Genomic DNA, 18,862 nt, shown 5'->3' with positions numbered 1-18,862 from the left:
CGCATTGCAGCAGCATCAAAGTAAACAAACAGACAGACAGCCACAGTGAGTAGGATGGATCAAATGGTAAATATTTCTTTCTAAACCACCATATCCAGCTGGGAGCTGGAAGCCTGATTGCTGTCGTGACCAGTAACCACGTCATTATCATTTCCCCTGTCATCACATTTGCTTGTCTATGTGGCTAGAATGCATTAGCAGCTGCTTTTGGCTTGAGGATGAATTGTGTCCCAATTTATCGCTCTTCTATATCTGAGGGGTAAAATAATTAATTAAGAGGCTAACAAAGCTCGCCTTAAAGCTAAACCACAATGTCATCAATATTTAGTTTGACTAATAAAATAACATTATCTTAGGGAAGAGTTTGATTTAAGCCCAAGTTGTTGCTTTTATGTACTTTTAAATGGACAAATACGGCAGAAACCAACTAAAATATTAAAGGTAAAATACATTCTGGCAGTAAAAACAATATTTTTCACCAAATTCCTAAAGATGCACATAACAGTCGAAAGACCAATCAATACTACTATATTCCCAGTGGATGAACAGGTGGCTTCTTTCAGGTATTTCTTTTTTTTTTACAGCCTGTGGACTTTTACACTCGTGGAGCTGGTTTTGGCCACAGCAGGGAGCTCTTTACAGGGAAAAGCTGCAAACCAATCAGCAGAAAACAGAAATGTTTCCAAAAAGCTAATGAAAAAAGTTTATTATTTAATGGCCAAAGAGACAACACTGTGCTTTTGTTTTAAACTGTTAAATAAGGAGGCATCATAGTGCAAAAAAAAAACAAAAAAACATAACCACTGCAATGACCCAGTTCTTAGCAGTAGTGGTGCCTGATGGGATGCTGTGATTGATGCTTGTGCAGGTTGTTCTGGCTACACCCTTATGGGATTAAATGGGGTCACCACCAACAGGGACTACAGCAGAACATGAACCATATGATGTAAACTGTATGGAAATGGGGTAGAAATGGCAAAAAGGCAGCATATGGATTTTATAGTGAACAAATGATGTTTTAAGGGCAAAACTGACCTGCAAAGAAGTTCATTCACAGAGAATTCTATGAGGAAATGACCTTACCTGATTAGGTTAATAGCCTGAAGCACTAGTTCAATATAGCATGCCATTTCTTTTGTAAACTATAGTATGATTCAGTGAAAAGAAACCAGAAAATAAAGCAATATATGATTTAATTCCTCTGTTTCATCATGCCTGGGTTCACAACACCAAGCTGGAGAAGATGCTACATTCATGGCTGCATTCACTCTGCACAGTCTACAGCTTGAGCCTCATTCCAGTTAAATAAAAGGAGAAGGAGACAGAAAAGCCATTACAGCCTACAGTGTGGAGGTGAAGCATCCTATCAAAAACAGTTCTGCTGCCAACGGCTTTTGTATTTGAAATCATTCAGCAGTAATGAGATCCCGACTATTTCTTTGTGATTTTTTTTATTTGACAGTTTTCCCAACAAACTCTTGAATCTAGAATTGCATTCAATTAAATAATGTTCCTATTGGTGACGTTTTCATGATTTTCAAACCACTAGTAACACACTTCATTGAATTCCAGTGAATCTGATGCTGCAGTAAGCTGCAGATGCTCAGTAACATCAAAACAACCACTGCTTTCTATTCGTCTACATTTTAATCATTCATGAGACGCGTTTTGCGTTTTGTTTTTCAGAGAAAGCTGAAACAAAATGTGGTGAAGACAGAAAGAGAGACGGAAGGAGAGAGGTGAGCAGGACGAGGTGCAAAATGAAGAGAAAGGAGAGAAGCAGAAATCTCCAGACAGCTGAGCACCTTTGCACTCTGAATGGGGGGGGGGGGAGAGGAGGGGGGGGGTGAGAAAGGGGGGAGGACGATGGCCAGTCAGCGCTGTGACAGAACTCCCAAGGGCTCCAGGGTAGTGTATATGCATGTGTGTGTGTGTGTGGAAATGGACAAAAGTGTGCGAGACTGTGTGTCTATGTGCATGAAGAGGGGGCAGGGCAGGAGGCTTCTATTAATAGCAGGTTTTCCCCAACTAGCAGAGTACACGGGGCTTGTTTAAGGATCCAGTGAGGGAGACATGTTAGCAGCTCTTGTAGAGCAGAACTGATCATTTATAGATGGCTTACACTGCAGTGTTCTTCTCTCATGAACTTACAAGTCTCAGAAACAGGGTACAGTAAAGCCAAATTGTATTCCTACAGGTACAATCTACACAAATGTGCCCCTCAGGGTTCATTATTAGGGTTCAAGGTAATTATGGGTTCCTTTAAGGACACAATATGTTCACAGGAAGCAAAAGGTACATGTACATGTCTTCTAGATATTAAGGTCCAATATCAGTAGACAGTCAGTGTTCAACTGTTGAGCAAACGATTATCTTTTCACTTAGGTTTTAAGATTTATATAAGTTAAATGAAAAGCATTTAAAATGTCTCAAAAGGAGTTCATTTAAGGTCAGTCTTTCAGTAAAAAGCATATGCATCCTCTATACCCTACTTATTATATATTAGTCTATTTATTTCATTTTCCTGTGTGATTTAAATAATTCACTTTTCATCCAGTGGTTTGTTGTTTGTGGATTTTATGACTTTTCGATTTGCTTGTGAAGCACAGTGAGCTGAGATGTCTTCTGTAAACTTCTAGTTTTCCTTCATATCACCTGCAAAAATTAGCATGGTTCTCCTTTGTGGTGCTTCCCCTGCTTTGTTTTTATTGAACAACTAAATAAAAAGTAGCGCAGGAGGAGAATACAGCTGCAGTTTCTTGTGGTGACTGAAAGTCAGCCAGCAAATATCCACTGCTACCACTGAAAGCTGAAGTAATAAATGCTATAAGTGCTTTGCAGTGGTCTCACTTTGTGATGGTAGTGTGAATAAGGGTGTTTGGTCCAAACAAACACTGCAGCAGCTGATTAAAATGCCTTCAAAAAGAGGGGAAATATCTCCTGAATAAGCTGTTTGCTCGGTTACCTGCAGCTCTGTTTGGCAGCACTCATCAAATCCTCCGCACTGTTTACGCTGCTTCCAATTTTGTAAACAAAGTCAGGTGTTTTTTCTGGTATTCTGAATCATTTGTTATAAGGCTTATTTGTGTGTTGCGTGTAGTAAAGATAATTTACGACTGCTGTTTCTGTACTGACTGGAAATATTACTTTTAGTGGTTTATAAAAATACAAATGAAATTTAAGAAAAAGCTCATTTTGATAACAAAGCTCAGTGTTTTTCAAATGAATATGTAACCCAGGAGCTTCAATATTAATTTTCTAGTATTGGAGAAGTACTGATATGCAAACTTAACATCTTTCTGATGCTCATACATGTACAGCAGGCTACAATATCCAAATCTTTTTGCCTACAGTTTTCTCTGACAGATCATCCCCAGGACCGATTGACTGTTTTCACCCATTTTATCCCTTCATCCTTGATTTCAGTTACTGATTCCATGTCCATGAAAAGGCTGAGGATACATTATATTACACAAAGGTTCCTTTTAGCCTGAGGAGAACTGTGCAGTCGCTGTCTCAAAATGCAGCCATGCAACTGCAATAATTAGAGGAGGCAGTGAACATATTGTAGCAAAGGTTACAGATTTAAAAAACCTTCTCAAGACTATATTTAACAGAACTGTGGCTGAAAATACACTGAATGCTGAGCAGTGAGAAAACTTCTTAACACCAAAAGGCTGAGGATGCGCTGATCCTGCACATATCCTGCATGGAAGAAACTCCCGTCTCCTATATGACAAAAAAGCTACAGTCCACTGCAGCTTCACAACAAGGGCAAATCAATGACAACCACTTCACTGTTTCACTGCTGTGTCGATGTGTTTCGTCGAGCTCGTCGAGCAGAAACGCTGCACCAGGGTTTTATTTAGACCGCTCGATCTGTCATCATTTCCTGTGTTTGATCCTTATTTAATTCTAGTTTTTGTGTTGCTGAAATGTCAAACGACGGATCCGTGATCATGTCGACATTGTTGCAGTCACCCATTACATGCACATACTAATGCACACACAAAACAGATGATCCAGAACACTGCGTGGGGTAAGAGCAGCTAGCAGGATAGGCTGAGATGGAGCCTGAGGATGGGGGTCGGAAGAGGAGACTGCATGCAGAGAGGTACGAGCACAAGAGGCTCTCTCGCATGAGTCAGGAATGTTGCGTAACAGGAAGAGGGGAGGGAATGGAGGCCAGTCGTGTCTCCCTGCCCCTCCCCCAGCATGACACAAACCCAGAGGGAGAAAGAAGGGGAAAGGAGGTATAGATGGCAGCCAGACTAGGCAGCAATTCAAGTCGCAAGTTTTCTAATTTTGCTCCACTTCCTTTTAGAATGATCCATCATATGCACTGGCTAATGTGTTTGTCTGAGAGCTGGAGGGAAAATGTTTTGAAAAATGTAATAATTTTTAATATTTTGAAAAATTATATACAAGTAGTTATTTCATTGGCTTTCTTTAATATTTTGCCCTTCCGCCTCTTTCCTGTTTCTTCCATCTTTCCTTTTCGTCGTCATCACTGAGTTGGACCTCTCTGTCTTATCGGTGGTAAGAACTTGCTGTTGTTAACTGAGAAGTATGATTATTTGTGGCAACAAAGTCCAGAACCAATGGGTGATGTCACTGTGACCATTTCCATCTTTTATATACAGGCTACATTCATGAATACCATTGGCTGTCGTAAGCATACATCTTGATGAACGTTTCTGGTAAGGTCTTCCCAGATGAACAAAAGTGATCTTGTGGACCTCTGTATCTGGACAATTGAGCATGTATTTTCATGTATTACACATATACAGTAACTCATGCTCTGGGTGTTACCATACTGAGTGATAATCTTGCATAAATGTGGCACTAATCATTTATAATAAACTGCAGCAGACTCTGTACAGACCAGCTTTAGCTGTATGTTCATAATTTCGTTTGTACATTGACTTTTCTGACATGGATTCCTGGATCAGAAAGCAAAAATGTAAAATGATGAATTTGCTTAATTTGGCAGAAGATCGACTCAATAACAAGGTTTCACACAGCTCTCCATGAGCGATATAGAATTTCATGTTGAATAATTTAATATGACCAACATGAAATCAGAACAAAGATGTTTACTAGATTTGAAAAAGACATTTTGTTGAAGCCAAAACTACAAAAAAATATTGAAATGAAGCTTAACTGTGATTCTGAACCTTATACTGCAAAATCACTGAGGAATCAAAGACATTACGGGGAACCCTTCCTCTTGTCCTTGAAGCTGGCAGATTTAAAAACATCCAGGAGGATAACGGACTGTGTGAGTTATGTAAATTAGAAGACGTTCTGTCCTGATTAAGATGCAAGAATATCCAAATCTTTAAAATTCAATGTTTTGGTGCACTGAGGGCGACAGAATGAAATGTTCTTTTGGGGATATGGGTAAATTAGCCCTTCTCAGGTGGCATCATGCTTTTTGTCTTATTTTCACTTCATGGCCCTGATTTCTTTTTATTTAATTGTGTCTCATAAGCCTGTTTGGGCTGTTTCCATTGATTTATGCATAGCCCAGTTAATCAATCATATAATACTGTTGATAAAAACATCCTGCACTTAATCAGAATGTCTATCATCACCAAAAGTTCAAATTAATCTGAAATGAAAGTTTCATGCTGAAACAAACTTTGAGCACTTGAACTGTCAATCAGAATTAACAGGTAATGTTTGTACAGAGGACACTTTTATGAACCCATGATGTTCACTTTAAACACCACAGATATTCAACATCCACATCTGCTGCGACGATGTGCATCGAGCAGCATACAGTTGAACAGTCAACACCCCTCTGAGAGGAAATTATGTAATCAGAACGCATCCAACTCATCAACATTACAGTAAATAAAACCAACAACACAGAGTCCAGGCAGAGCTCTAACAGGGATCTGTTAGTGGATTCAGCAGTGCTTCAATCAAAATCATGCGTCGCTTTCACTGAAGTGTATTTACTTCTCCTTTTTCTTCTTCTTCTTCTTCCTGCCTTTCGGGGCGACCATAGCACATCATCTGCCTGTATCTCACCCTATCCCTAATATCCTTCCCTGTCACACCACCACTCTGCAGGTCCTCCTTCACTACAGCTATGAATCGTCCCTGAGGTCTTCCTGTTTTCCTCCTACCTGATCTACTATCCTTCTTCTGCACATCTTTCTCAATTTTTCTCCAAACTGCTCATCATGAGATTAAAAATGTAATGATTTCTAGTCATGTCCATCCTGGTCACTCCCAATTAAAACTCCACCATCTTCACACCATACTTCCACTGATTTTCATTCTTCTTCTCTCCAGAACAAACCTACACCTCTCCAGGTTCTCACCACAGATCACAATATCGTCTGCAAACATTGTGGTCCACAAACATTCCTGCCTGATCTCATCTGTCAGCCACTGAAAACAATACGGGCATCAGAGCTGATGTAATCCTAACCCCACCTTGAACCCATCTGTTACTGCTACCACACACCTCCTCACTGTGTTGAGGTACCCATACACGTCCAGCACCACCCTCAGATACTCACCCTCACTTACTCAGGCCTTTGGTGTACAGCCAATGACAGATGGCGTGGTAGGATTCGGAGCCTGACCAGATATTCTGGGTTTACAAAGGTAAATATTTAAACTATCTACTCTAAATTTAAAGGTGCAAAGAAAAAAAACAAAGAAAATGTGCATTCGAATATACATTAAAATATACATTTTACAGGAAGTTCAAGACTGGTGTGCCCTGTCCATGGTACTACATCATTACTTTAGAGCAGGGGTCCCCAATCCCAGTCCACGAGGGCCGGTGTCCCTGCAGGTTTTAGATCTCACCCTGGGTCAACACACCTGAATCACATGATTAGTTCATTACCAGGCCTCTGGAGAACTTCAAGACATGCTGAGAAGGTAATTTATCCATTTAAATCAGCTGTGATGGATCAAGGACACATCTGAAACCTGCAGGGACACCGGCCCTCGTGGACTGGGATTGGGGACCCCTGCTTTAGAGGGTACCAGCACAGAAACAAGCGGTTGGACTCCAAGAAGGTGCCTCATTTTCTGAGTGTGAACACACACACACACACACACACACACACATGCATACACATAAATACACACATTGTATCCAGCTAAAAACAGCTGAAGTGAAGCAGAGAACACTATGTTTGGACTGGCTGAGCGTTCGATTTTAAATTCTGCTGCTGCTGTTCAGGAGCTGCATGGGCAGTTGAATCTTAAATAGCTGTAGTTCCACTGCCAACGAGGCCGTCGAAAACCAATTACCAGGGAATAAGCTGCAAAGGTAATGGCTAAGATGAGGCAGAGATAAAATGTGAAGTGGTGGCCTACGCTGCCAAAGGAGGCACACAGATAAAAAATAAAGAGAGAGAGACAATACAGAGTAGACTAGTTGAAAGAAAAGTTGGACATTGGCTCTTATGTAATCCCCCCTCCTGAGTGTTGACAAGCGAGCTCAGGGCAAGCAAGAGAGTGAAATCTGGATGTCTTACCCAGCATGCCTTTGTTGGGCTCGGAGAGACACATGTCTATTTGAGCACTGGGCAACACGAAGCCAACAACAAAGATCTCCACACCATCTGCCATTAGTGCCAGGCCCAGGACAAAGTAGAGCGTCCACTGGAACTTCCCGTGGCCACACTCCTGCAGGATGGCCTCATACTGCTGTGCCAACTCCTCCTGATCTTTTCTCCTCTCGCCCTCATAGGCCGAAAGATCCCTGAACTGCTGTGCCTGTGCGGCTGTCACGCCATCCATGCTGCCAGCCTTCCCCGATTCAGCTCTTGGGATGCCCTGGTACTCGCCCTCATAGATCTCGTCATCCTCATCGTGTCCTTCAGTGGAGTCGCTGTGGCCTTCTTCATCATTGGCACGGCTGTCGTTGCGATAATATCCGCCATCATTGCTCGGCACGCCAGCATAATCGTCGTCGTCATCTTCCTCTTCAAATCGTTTATAAGAGCGTTTGGTGTACTCATCTGTCATTTTGTCCATGCCACGCCCCACCTTCTTACCGACCTGCTTCTTAGCAACTTTGGCAATGTCCTTGGCGCCACGGACGAAGTCTGAGCGGCTGTCTCTGTAGCGACCGTCATCGTCCATCTTGGATATGTAGAGGTGGTGTTGGTCAGTTGCTGCAAGGAATAGGAAGTATCAGGAGCAGCCCAGGCACATGAGTGTGCAATGGGTATTTATGTGAGCTGATAAATTCAGCACTGAGGACAGCTCCCAGCTCCACTGCACTGCTGCTGCTGCTGGACAGAGTCGGCTCAGACACAATAAATCCTGTGGAAAAGCAAAGAAAAGAGTAGAGTTAGCATGAGTCATACAATACCTGTCAGGCAGAGACACATTTTTAAACAGTCTAGGTTCAAGGTAATTAATACTGAAATGCACAGGACCACAGGCATTCACATCGCATTGACATTTGCAGGACATATTATCTGGCTCAGCACTAATGGTTGGAGAAAGAAAAAGGACATGACAGCTTTAAGAAGCTGACAACTGAGTCTAGAGCTCAGTGGCCTATATTAATAGTTATCTCACAGCTCTCTCTACAGCCCAAATCACTCTGTGGCATTTACAGCGGTGCACCACAGAGCTACCGAACATATAATGGTCCATGCTGTGACACAGGTCTGTGCAATTAACAAGCAAAGAGCTGCAGCAAAGGTCAGCATATACAGAAAGTACCGCCGTGGTGGGGGTTAAATTCAAGTTTACCCCAAGAACACTTGTGATTATAATCCATGTACTGTTTTTAAATCCAGACACTGAATACTTGAAACAGTCAGGCAATCCCATGATATCACAGTCAGAATATGATACTACTTCAAAATGGTCTGAAGAGTCATTCCCACATAGAGGATTCCCTTTTCAAGACATCATTAGGTATTTATAAAATATTTAGTTTGTACAGAAAAGAACTTGTCTTTCCTCATTGAGTCATAATTAGCAATCCTGATTGTATCAGCAGGACTGCCTGCTCTTTTTCATGGCACCTCTGTCTCTGTGAAGCTGCTCTGTTTTGTCTTACTGACAGGAGCATGCTGTGCCAAAGGAAAAGGCTGTAAGCTCAACAAATAGACATAATAAACTGAGCATTTACTGTATGATCAATTTGGCATCCTACGAACAGTTCCCGACTGGAAGGATTAATGTGATGATTCACCACATTAAGAAGGAGATAAAATGTGTCTCAATTTATATTGTGTTAAATACTGGACACATTCGCCTCTTTGAGTCCTTAGAAATCCTCAAATGGGATCTATTTCACTGTTTCTTATTTTCTATCACACATCCATTCTTATAATGGTGGATGCTCACATGAACTATAGCAAGTCTTTTGTTTATGAGGGGCAGTCAAGAAGTTTGCTTAAATATTGATAAAAAGCTTGTTTTAGAGGGGCTGTACTGAGGCCTAGCGTAAGACAAACAAGTATTGTTATGAACTATTCATGTAAATCATGCAAAGCTACTCTAGTATAGTCTAAGAATAATAATATGTATTTAGTGAGCAGGTTATTAACCCTGTAAATTATTTAGTGTCCAGTGGATTTAACTAGTCATCTTACTGAAGTGAGGTCATTTATTCCAATTTCCTGTGGTGTCAGTCTTTGCCGTGGTTACTAATTAAAAGGCTGCACCCAATGACACCCATTAGTGATGGTGTAAAGTTTAACAGGGTTGTAAATCAAATAATTCTGAGACACAAAATCTCTCCATCCCATTGCTTCATCTTAAGAAATCACAAGCAAACATGGAAGCTAATAAAGCCGTGACATCTGCCCGCCATGCAGAATTTCTCCAAGATTGTTTACTGTTTGCCTGCAGCGATGACAAATCTTCGACATGTATGTGCTCAGGAGAACAGGCAGAGATGACGTGTCCTTGGAGAGAAAGTCTCTGAGGGTCGACTGCAGCTGTAGCAGGCACTGAAGTAATTTTAGTAGCTTTCCACAGTCTCTTTAAAGAGAACTGCAGCAGCAGCAGCAGCAGCTCAGTGGGAGAGAGAAAGACAACGTTCAGCCTGAGGGATCAAGCAGCTCCGAGCGTCACGACTACAAACGCTGGCTGAATGTTCTGCAGCAGGTCAAAAGAACAGCGCTATCTGCCTGCTTAGAGTGAATATGATCAGTACAAGCACACCATGATGTAAATATTCAGTAGTGTGAAATATTCAGGTCACAAAGGTAAAAATGATCAACAGTTGAAATTCTTACAATCTTGTTTTACTGAATTGTAATAGTTACTCACTAATTATGAACACTAACCTGAAGTGTTCTCAAAAAAGTATAAAGTATTCTCTTCCTCGCTTAGTCCCCTGTTATTGTCTTTCACAAAAAAATATTTAAAAATATTATTGGTACAAAATAAAAAGAAATTATGTGTGTAATTATTTTACGATCTATTTCATGGCTCTAACACGGAAGTTACTCTTAGTAGTCAAGAAGCTGGCACCAGTAATAACAAAATAAAAAGGTTCAAATGATTCTTTAAAGTTGTCATTTTGTGACATTAAAAGGCCCTGGAAAACCTTCTCTCCTGTTGGGGGGAAATATTGGACTTCATAAAAAGTGTACTATGTTGCCCGAATGTTCAGGGAGTGATCAGATGTGCAGAGAGAGCTCGGATCAATAAATCAGTGGACAGTGTAATTAGAGAAACATGTCAGGCACTACAGATGGGCAGTATTAAACAACACTGGGTAAGTGCCAAGCTAACCTCATTATCATTGTTCCTGCTCATTATAAATAACACTGGCCCATTTGTAAAAGTGTTAACAAGTGCACAATGATATTATTATAGCAAGAAAATTACAGATGCAAAACAGGGGGCAGGATGTTAAATACTGGGAAGGTAGGAGGGAGGGAATCCCTGAAAACTTCCTGTGTAGCCTCGGGGGTGATGAACAGACAGACTGCCGAGCCAACATCACACGACCCAGAGGTCTGCTGGGACAACTGAGTGTCTAAGAACAAGCTCAGTGAGAGCCAGCTGAAAGCAAAACCCAAGGAGACGAGAGAAAACTGCATCAGTGAGATCCTCTTTCACTCTGGCTGTCAGGATTAGAAGAGAACAGCAAAATAAATGCAGAGGTTACAGAATACAAATCTACTTAAATGGCACCTGTATCACCTGCATGTAAATTCACCTTCTCCCTGCTTTCCTGTCTATGCTCTGTACCTCTCAGAATGAAAGGTGAAAAATGTCAAAAATAAAGTTAAACCAAGATCTTCCCACAAGGACGCAACAGTGAGACAGAGCAGTGCTCTGAGCTACATGCTAACATGAAAAGGCCCTATGCATCCAACAGTGTAGACACATCACACAAAAAAGAACAAATGCCGATATTATGCCAGCGCTAAAGGAAAAGTCAAAGGATCCTTAAAGCTGTCTAAGGAGCTTGGAAAGAAAAGCATCTGGACTTCTTTAAGTTGCTTGAAGATGTTTCACCTCTCATTCAAGAAGCTTCTTTAGTTTTAGGGTCAAATGGTGGAGAGTCCCAGATTTAAGCCCAGTGGGAGTGTCCCCCCGGATGGACCAGGATGTGAGTGGGCATTAAGGCGTGTGGGAAGGGATCTCAGAACTGGATTATAGATGGCAGACCACCAAATGTCTACCTTCGCCTCTTCACCTCTGTTCAAAGATGGTCGCTCACAGTGGATATAGATGGCTTCTTTCACCCCTTTTTCAAACTGTCTTCTCCGTCCAAAATGTGAACACTGGCATCTTCGAAAGAGTGACCTTTGTCCTTTAGATGCAGGTGGACACCCGTGGAGGTGGCTCTTCTATGTTGTGCCATGCGTTTGTGAAGTGGCTGTTTGGTCTCTCCAATGTAGAGGTCTGAGCATTCCTTGCTACACTGTATAGCATACTCTAATTGTTAAGCTTATGTTTAGGAGTTTTGTCTTTGGGATGAACCAGTGTTTGTCTGAGTGTGCGGCTGGGCCTGAAGTACACTGGGATGTCGTGCTTGGAGAAGACTCTCCTGAGTTTTTCCGATACAGAGGGGATGACAGTGTTGTTGCGTTTGTCTTTCTGATCCTCCCTAGTTGGTGTCTGATCTTCTTTTCTGTGCTGATGAAAGCCCAATTAGGATGACTTCTTTGTACTAATCTATAGCTTGAGCTATCTTTTCTAAGGAGCTTGAATTCAGGTATCTGTTCTAGTTCAGCTTCTTCCAGTGTGAAGAAGCTGATTCTTCCAGTATTTTTCCCACCACTGTACTTTATACAGGCAGAGAACTAAGGATTAATGACTGCTGAACTGCATCAGTCACAAACACACAGGGGTCAAAAACACAAACACTTCAGATTGAACTGCAGCGACAAGCAGTCGAGGTTACATCGATTTCTTGTGTACATAAGTTAGTTGGGCCTCAGAGGTACGGTGCAGGGTCACTAAATTTCTCACTTAACAGTTCTGCTCAAATCAAGTGAGAGAAAAGCAAATATTTGGAGCTGAGTTATTGCTTTGGATTTTTTGGCTTACAGTGAGTCCCTCAGGTCGCAGACTCTGGATGGATTTTGACAGAAACTATTCAGGTTGCTGCACAGATTTAATTATTCTTATAGTTCATCCAACATCACTTATTGGTCCACCTATCCATCATCATTCGCACTGAGGTTATCTTAAACAGACTGGAGATCTTTGTTTTCCACACATTCACACTGTGAAGCGCAGCATCACAGCACGAGCAAATGCTGTGAAAGGCATTTGGTGCTTGGTCATCAGCCTGGATCTCATCCTGCTCATTGCTCATTATTAGTCTTCACTTGCATGTTTGTGTTAAGTGAATGACCAATTCATGGAGCTCCAGCCAGGAGATTCAAACATGTGTTATTAACAAGCAAAACAAGCATCAATGTCGTTTCTATAGAGATACAGCAGGCAGATAGAAAATCAGAAACATACGGAGGATAAAGGCAGTACAGACATATTAACAAACTGCTTTGTTTTGGTTGCTCAGCTTGGACTCACATGTTCACCTGCTGCTAATCAATCTGTTGCCTGGTCAGCAGTCCCACGAATAAGAAGGTTAGAAATGTTGAAGCAGAAGAAACTGAGAAACTCAGAAGTTAGTCCACACAAATGTGTAATGGGAGGAAATAATGCCATGATAACATTTTACATTTAAAGGGTCAAAGATTGGCTTTACTGTGACATAATATTCAATAATCCTTTTAGCCATTATTCCACCCCAGAACGCAGCACCGGACGCCAGGGTGGAGATCATATTTTACACTGACACTTTAAAACAGGGGTCTTCTCTGTCACTGGGTTGAAGATGTGTGTGAAGAATCTACACATCTTTGCAGATTCGTATTTGAAAGCAGTGACTGCTTATCAGATTTAACAACCAAGCATAAAACAGTTAAACAGACCTTTTATTAAATTCTACAGACTCTTTTGTATATAACAATCTGACAAATATGGATATGACCTGCATCTTAACTGGCTAGTTGAGTCAACCAAAAGTCCGTTTTGAAGGTAAAAGTGGGTCTAAACCAGTACTAGCAAGGTTTGGCTATAGTAAATTGGCTGATTAGTGTATAATTTTTAATATGATTGGAACTTACAATATGCAAAAGATTAAAAAAGTAAATAATGCCATTTGGTCTCATATTGTCCGACATCAATATCAGAACCTGTTTGTAAGTGTTACCTAATTAACACACGTTATTAATAAAATTTAGAATTTAGCACCAACCTGATGGTGTTGGATGAATTCATATAATGAAGATAACTGCCAGAGATGGGCGTATAAAGTGTATATGGTTTTCCCCCTTTGAGTCTAAAGCTTTAACTTCCTCTGATCTGTGTTTTAGAAGCAATTTTGAGAGCGATTCTACCAAGAACACATTAAGAAACACGTCAGCCGTGATGGCTGTGCTTGCTGCTGCAGAAAAAGATGAATTTCACGGCTGCAAAGAGAGAAGTGATAAACCTGAGACTCCAGCTTTTATCCACCATCCTGTCTGAATCACTGTGCGACAGAGCAGGAAGACACTTTGTCTGTGTTCTGTAGCGTAAAGACTGCAGCACAAATTAGAAAGGATCAAAGAGATGATCTGAAAGGGAAAATATACACTCTTAAATGGACTGGAGTACAGTGCATTCAAGTGTTTAAATGCTGACTCATCCTAATGAAGTGAGCTGCCTAAACACTGAAAATGCTTTGCAGTAGAAGAAGTCATTTGAAATGACAGCAGCCAGTCAAAACAACCAGTCCACTCTCTACCTTTATGACTTGTGACAAAAAAGGACATGGAGGCGGGTCTTACCACTGTGTTAGGCTGTTACTATCACTGTTGGTAACATTAACTCTTAACTTATTTCTGACCTTTTGATCCTGCATCACCTTAGCTACGTCACATGTCAGATGACAAATTTGTTTGTCTGTTTCTCTATTTTTAGCCATTATAGAGCCACAATGTTCTACATCCATGTTTGCATATGGCTCAATCTATTATCAACCACTCTTTAAGAAGCCAACCGAATAACTGATCCTCTTTCATCACCATGGTCACAACCTTTGTACCAGGGGACTCTTGAGGCCCATCTGAATATAACGAAGTATCCCATCACCTTATGATAAGCCTTTCACAAGCCGGAGACGCTGAGATGAGAGTGTGTTCTGCTTGACTCGCTGCCTATGAATAACAAACAGTTTGGTGGAGTGCATTTGTAGGGTTAGTGTGCAGCTGTGGCTGCTTCCTCAGCACTGAAAATATCTCCCTGTTCACAGATTTTCAATAAATATACACTTTTGCTGGCCTTTGGGAGTTTTACAGAAATGGCTGGCTGAGTTGTGCCGTGCAAAGAATTATTGTGAAACAAAGCATTTTCCCAAACTGCTCTGTCATCTCCGAAGACGTGTAAAATGATAATAAATTAACAGTCAAATGGGGAACCGAGCAAATACTCCGCCTGTCGTTGGCTGCTGATGAAAGACTTAATTATGTAATCCTATTTTCTTCCAGTGAGCAGAGACAATGCCAGAGGGTTGGGAAGCACTGCCTTACACACAGCCACACATGCAACATAAAATGCGGCAGCCTAAAAGCATGCTAACAAAACAAAAAATATGGGAGTTAAATAAATGATGCTGTCTTGGAGCTACACTGCAGTCTAGACTGCACAAGTCACACAGTTACAAGTCACACACTCGGGTGGAGGAACTGCTTCAGAAAATAGAAAAACATCTGCTTAAACAACTTAACACATGAGGATCTTAGTTCTAATAAATGAATATGCCAGTAGGCTACTTATGGTGAAAGCCATATTTGCATTCAAGGCCAATACATTTTCACCATTAACAGCTCATTCTTTTACCACCAGCTGCAGAACTGGTAAATGAGTACGTAATTCAGGAGCTGGTGGAGACAAAGAGAGCTAAAAGGAGCTGTGATATTGGACGTACGGTTGGCATGTGGTCAAAAACATGAATCCATAAATACTGTTGTTACTTGTGGTTCCTAAATTTGTATGAATCACAGAAAGAATACAATAGATGGATGTAGCCTTACATCGCACATGGTTTGTGTATTTATGGACAGGTCCCCACATTTTGACACAAACATCGATACCTCAGTGGACCCGAGGCTCATAATCACAGACAAATTTGAAGAAATGGCGAGACGAGCAGAGTCATCGATGCAAACCTGCAGCAAACTTGACCTTTTCCAAAGGCATCAAACACAGCATGCAGCAGGTTGATAACTGTCTTACCTCAAATTAAGCTATCTAGACACATTTTTGGCTGCCATAGTCTCTCACACAGTCTTGCTACTCTCACTCTTTGACCAAGCAGTGAGGTGTGGTCTCTCATTTCCCGCAACAGCACAACTACATCGCGCACATTACCAACCAGGCCGCCTGCCTAAAAGGTCTCTGCTGGTAAACTTGTCCAAACAGTTACAACACCACAAAGTCAAGAGTTCAGTGACTGAAATAAACTAAGGTGGAAGAGTGCAGACAGCTAGCGGAAATACACGTCAGTCAAGGCAGAGTGTTATAATGATGCATACCTTTAAACCTTAAATCTGCATTTTATGAAAATTCACCTTCTTTTGTTGTTATGTAGGAGAAAATCAGCATTGTTTATCTTTGTTCTAAAGTCAGGCATTTTCTGACAACTTGTCACATAGCGTAATATGTTACGCTTTGGGACCAAGAATGTGTTGGCATTTTACAAACAAGCCTATGCAGCTTGACATCCATTTGAAGTAAGCCCCAAGTGGCCATTTGAGGAACTGCAATCTTTGTGACTTTATTTGCTTCACTTAACAGATTCGCAGGTTAGAATAAAGTGTTCATGTGTTAATATATTGTGACCAAAAATTACTTAAGTAATGAATCTCAGACAAAGTACATCAGCCCTTAAATTCTGAGCGCACCTTTGAACCTGCTCCAAATAAAAACCACTACAGGGATAATGGAAGAAGCATAATGTTGTTTGTATCTGTGAGAATTGACCTTTTAAAACCAGACTTTGGGTTTTCCCCTCGTTAAGACAAGATAATGTGATCATTAATCTGTTTTGTTGCAGCTATCCATATAACCGGTGGTATTTTAAACTGTAAGCCTCACTGATATTCCTTTCAAAGAGCACTGGAGATTCCCATCTGCCACTAAATTAGTCTAAATGATGAGGCACTTCTATCGACAGCAGCGTATAACCACCATTCATAACGCTCGCTGATGGCCCTGAGCTTTCAACAGTTACTCTTTCATACAGAGAAAAAAAATCCAAAGCATCTGTTAAACTGAGCTAATAAAATGGATGTTGTCATTGACACCAGGCTGTGGCACGCACTGATAAGAATGAGACATTTTATTTTGTGGAAATCCAAGACCCACTTAGCAGCAGACAGGTTTCGGCCCAGAAAAAGATAAGCAGTGGTGTGCTGAGAGGAGATGGATGAGGTAGAAGAAACCAATGCAGAGTTCATCGCGCAGCAGCATCACCCTTAAACCACTTTATAAAACAACACTGAAAACATCATCTGAACAGACTGGCTTCGATCAGATCCCATCACACTTGACACACATGTTACACAAGTGAAAAAGAATATTGAGCACACAGATCACTGCTATTAAGCGTTGATCTCAGAACCACCCAGATAGAGGCTGAAAATTGGCCATTATAAACCAAAGACTGGTGTGGGACAAAGTTCAGACCATGTCAGAAAGTTATTGATGTCCATCTCACAATGTGATCGCAGCTGCAGCCTGCTGCAGTGAGTTGCCCTCGGCTCTTTGGAGAGCATCTTTGCAACAGTTTGTTTTGGTTTCCTGAACCACAGCTTCACTGGTTGGTTTGTTCTCATCAATCAGCAGCTGTTTATGACAAGTGTTGTCATACTCTTCAACCTGATACAATAAACCACCTGATCGTCCTCTCCACCCAGACAGGACTGGGCTTTTTAGGCTCTGCACTGTGTTCGTTAGTGACCTGAGAAGGATTCATATATCAAGCCCCCAATTAGGTTGTGCACTGCCAATGCAAACTGATTATTGGCACCAGAATTTACATGAATAAGTGAGTTTATAGGATAAAGTGAAAGACAACAAGAGGTCATAAAACTCAGTGGGACAAGTGCAGTGCAATTTAGACAATGAAGCACATGCAACACTCACTGCAAAGCCGTGTGTTTTCCAGAGTCACATAACGTAACACCCCCCACCCTTCACTGCACATTGTTAATTACCTGTCGTCATCAACACGTAAACCTTCACCTGCACTCACCACACCTCTCTGTCCTGCTTCTAAAACACGACAATCCTATAACCTGAAAGGTTAGCTGTCCCATCATCTCTCCACTTGAGTGGTGAAATGATTGCAGAGTTATTACTGAAGATCAAAACTTCTTTAAAAAAAAAAACTACCCTCACCAGCATTTATGTTACTTGTTGACCAGCTTGCACAATGCACAATATGGCAATCCATGCAAAATATAACAGTCATTACATTAAAAGGTAAAAACTTGCAACGATTTTTGCAACTTATTATAAAAAGCTAACCAACATGAACCCAGTAAATATTCATAATTATTACCCAAGCTCTTATTGACACACTGAATTTTGTTGCGCATTTGACAGCACAGACGCAGTAATTAGCAAGCGTGACAGAGACGAGCCTGAGTGATGAGAGCTTCTCTGTGAATCGCTGCAAATGTTTGTACGTAGAGGTGAGCCTTAGAGAGCTGAAAGCCTTTTCCACACCTGACCTTAAGTGAGTGATCCAGGTGGGATCAGATCGCCCCCCACATCCAAGTTAATGTCAGTTACGAGCAGAGTCAGAGTGATTAAAAAAAAGCAGTGTGAAAAAGCCAAAGACGGCCCAGTGGTAATTCCTGCAAGCTGCAGATGGCTGGTAATGTCATGCACTGAATTCATTCCTCCTGACATCTTTGATTTCATGCTGTGACGCACGTAGTGAATATTCTCCTCTGATTGTCCCTGTGGCTCAGCACATCTTGATCAAGATGACATGCTGATAGATAGAAAAAGATTCATTCCAGAATCAAAAAGACATTAAATCGGCTTAAAATTAATATAATTTTCAGTGTATTTCACAATATTGTGTACCTTTCACGGGCTGGCCTTCAAATTACACATCACATTCTCAATCCGTGGTGTTAATAGACTGAGGGGGTGTCTGAGGTTGTGGTGTCAAATTCATTGGTACCAAGGTATTTTAGGACAAACCTTTCAGTTTCTTGGCAACAACAAGCACTGCAATCATCATGATGCCAGGTAAGTTGCTGTCACAATCCCCTCTGAAGTCAACACAAGTAGAACTAAAGCCAAGGCCTTTCATCAAGGCGACTCAGGC

At 41.3% G+C, this 18,862-nt stretch overlaps 1 protein-coding gene across 1 annotated transcript in view; it reads right to left on the bottom strand.

Annotated features, from left to right (window-relative positions):
• The window catches only part of sv2a (synaptic vesicle glycoprotein 2A), a 47,859-nt gene that overhangs the window by 20,180 nt on the left and 8,817 nt on the right, over positions 1-18,862 (bottom strand). The window contains exon 2 of the mRNA XM_026184331.2: positions 7,512-8,304. Within this exon, the coding sequence (XP_026040116.1) occupies positions 7,512-8,121 (610 nt within the window). The 5' untranslated portion in view covers positions 8,122-8,304. The remainder of the gene's footprint in view (positions 1-7,511; positions 8,305-18,862) is intronic.

Source organism: Astatotilapia calliptera, chromosome 11 (genome assembly GCF_964374335.1).
Source record: "Astatotilapia calliptera chromosome 11, fAstCal68.1, whole genome shotgun sequence".
Lineage (NCBI taxonomy): Eukaryota > Metazoa > Chordata > Actinopteri > Cichliformes > Cichlidae > Astatotilapia > Astatotilapia calliptera.
This window is presented reverse-complemented; position numbering and strand designations above follow the sequence as displayed.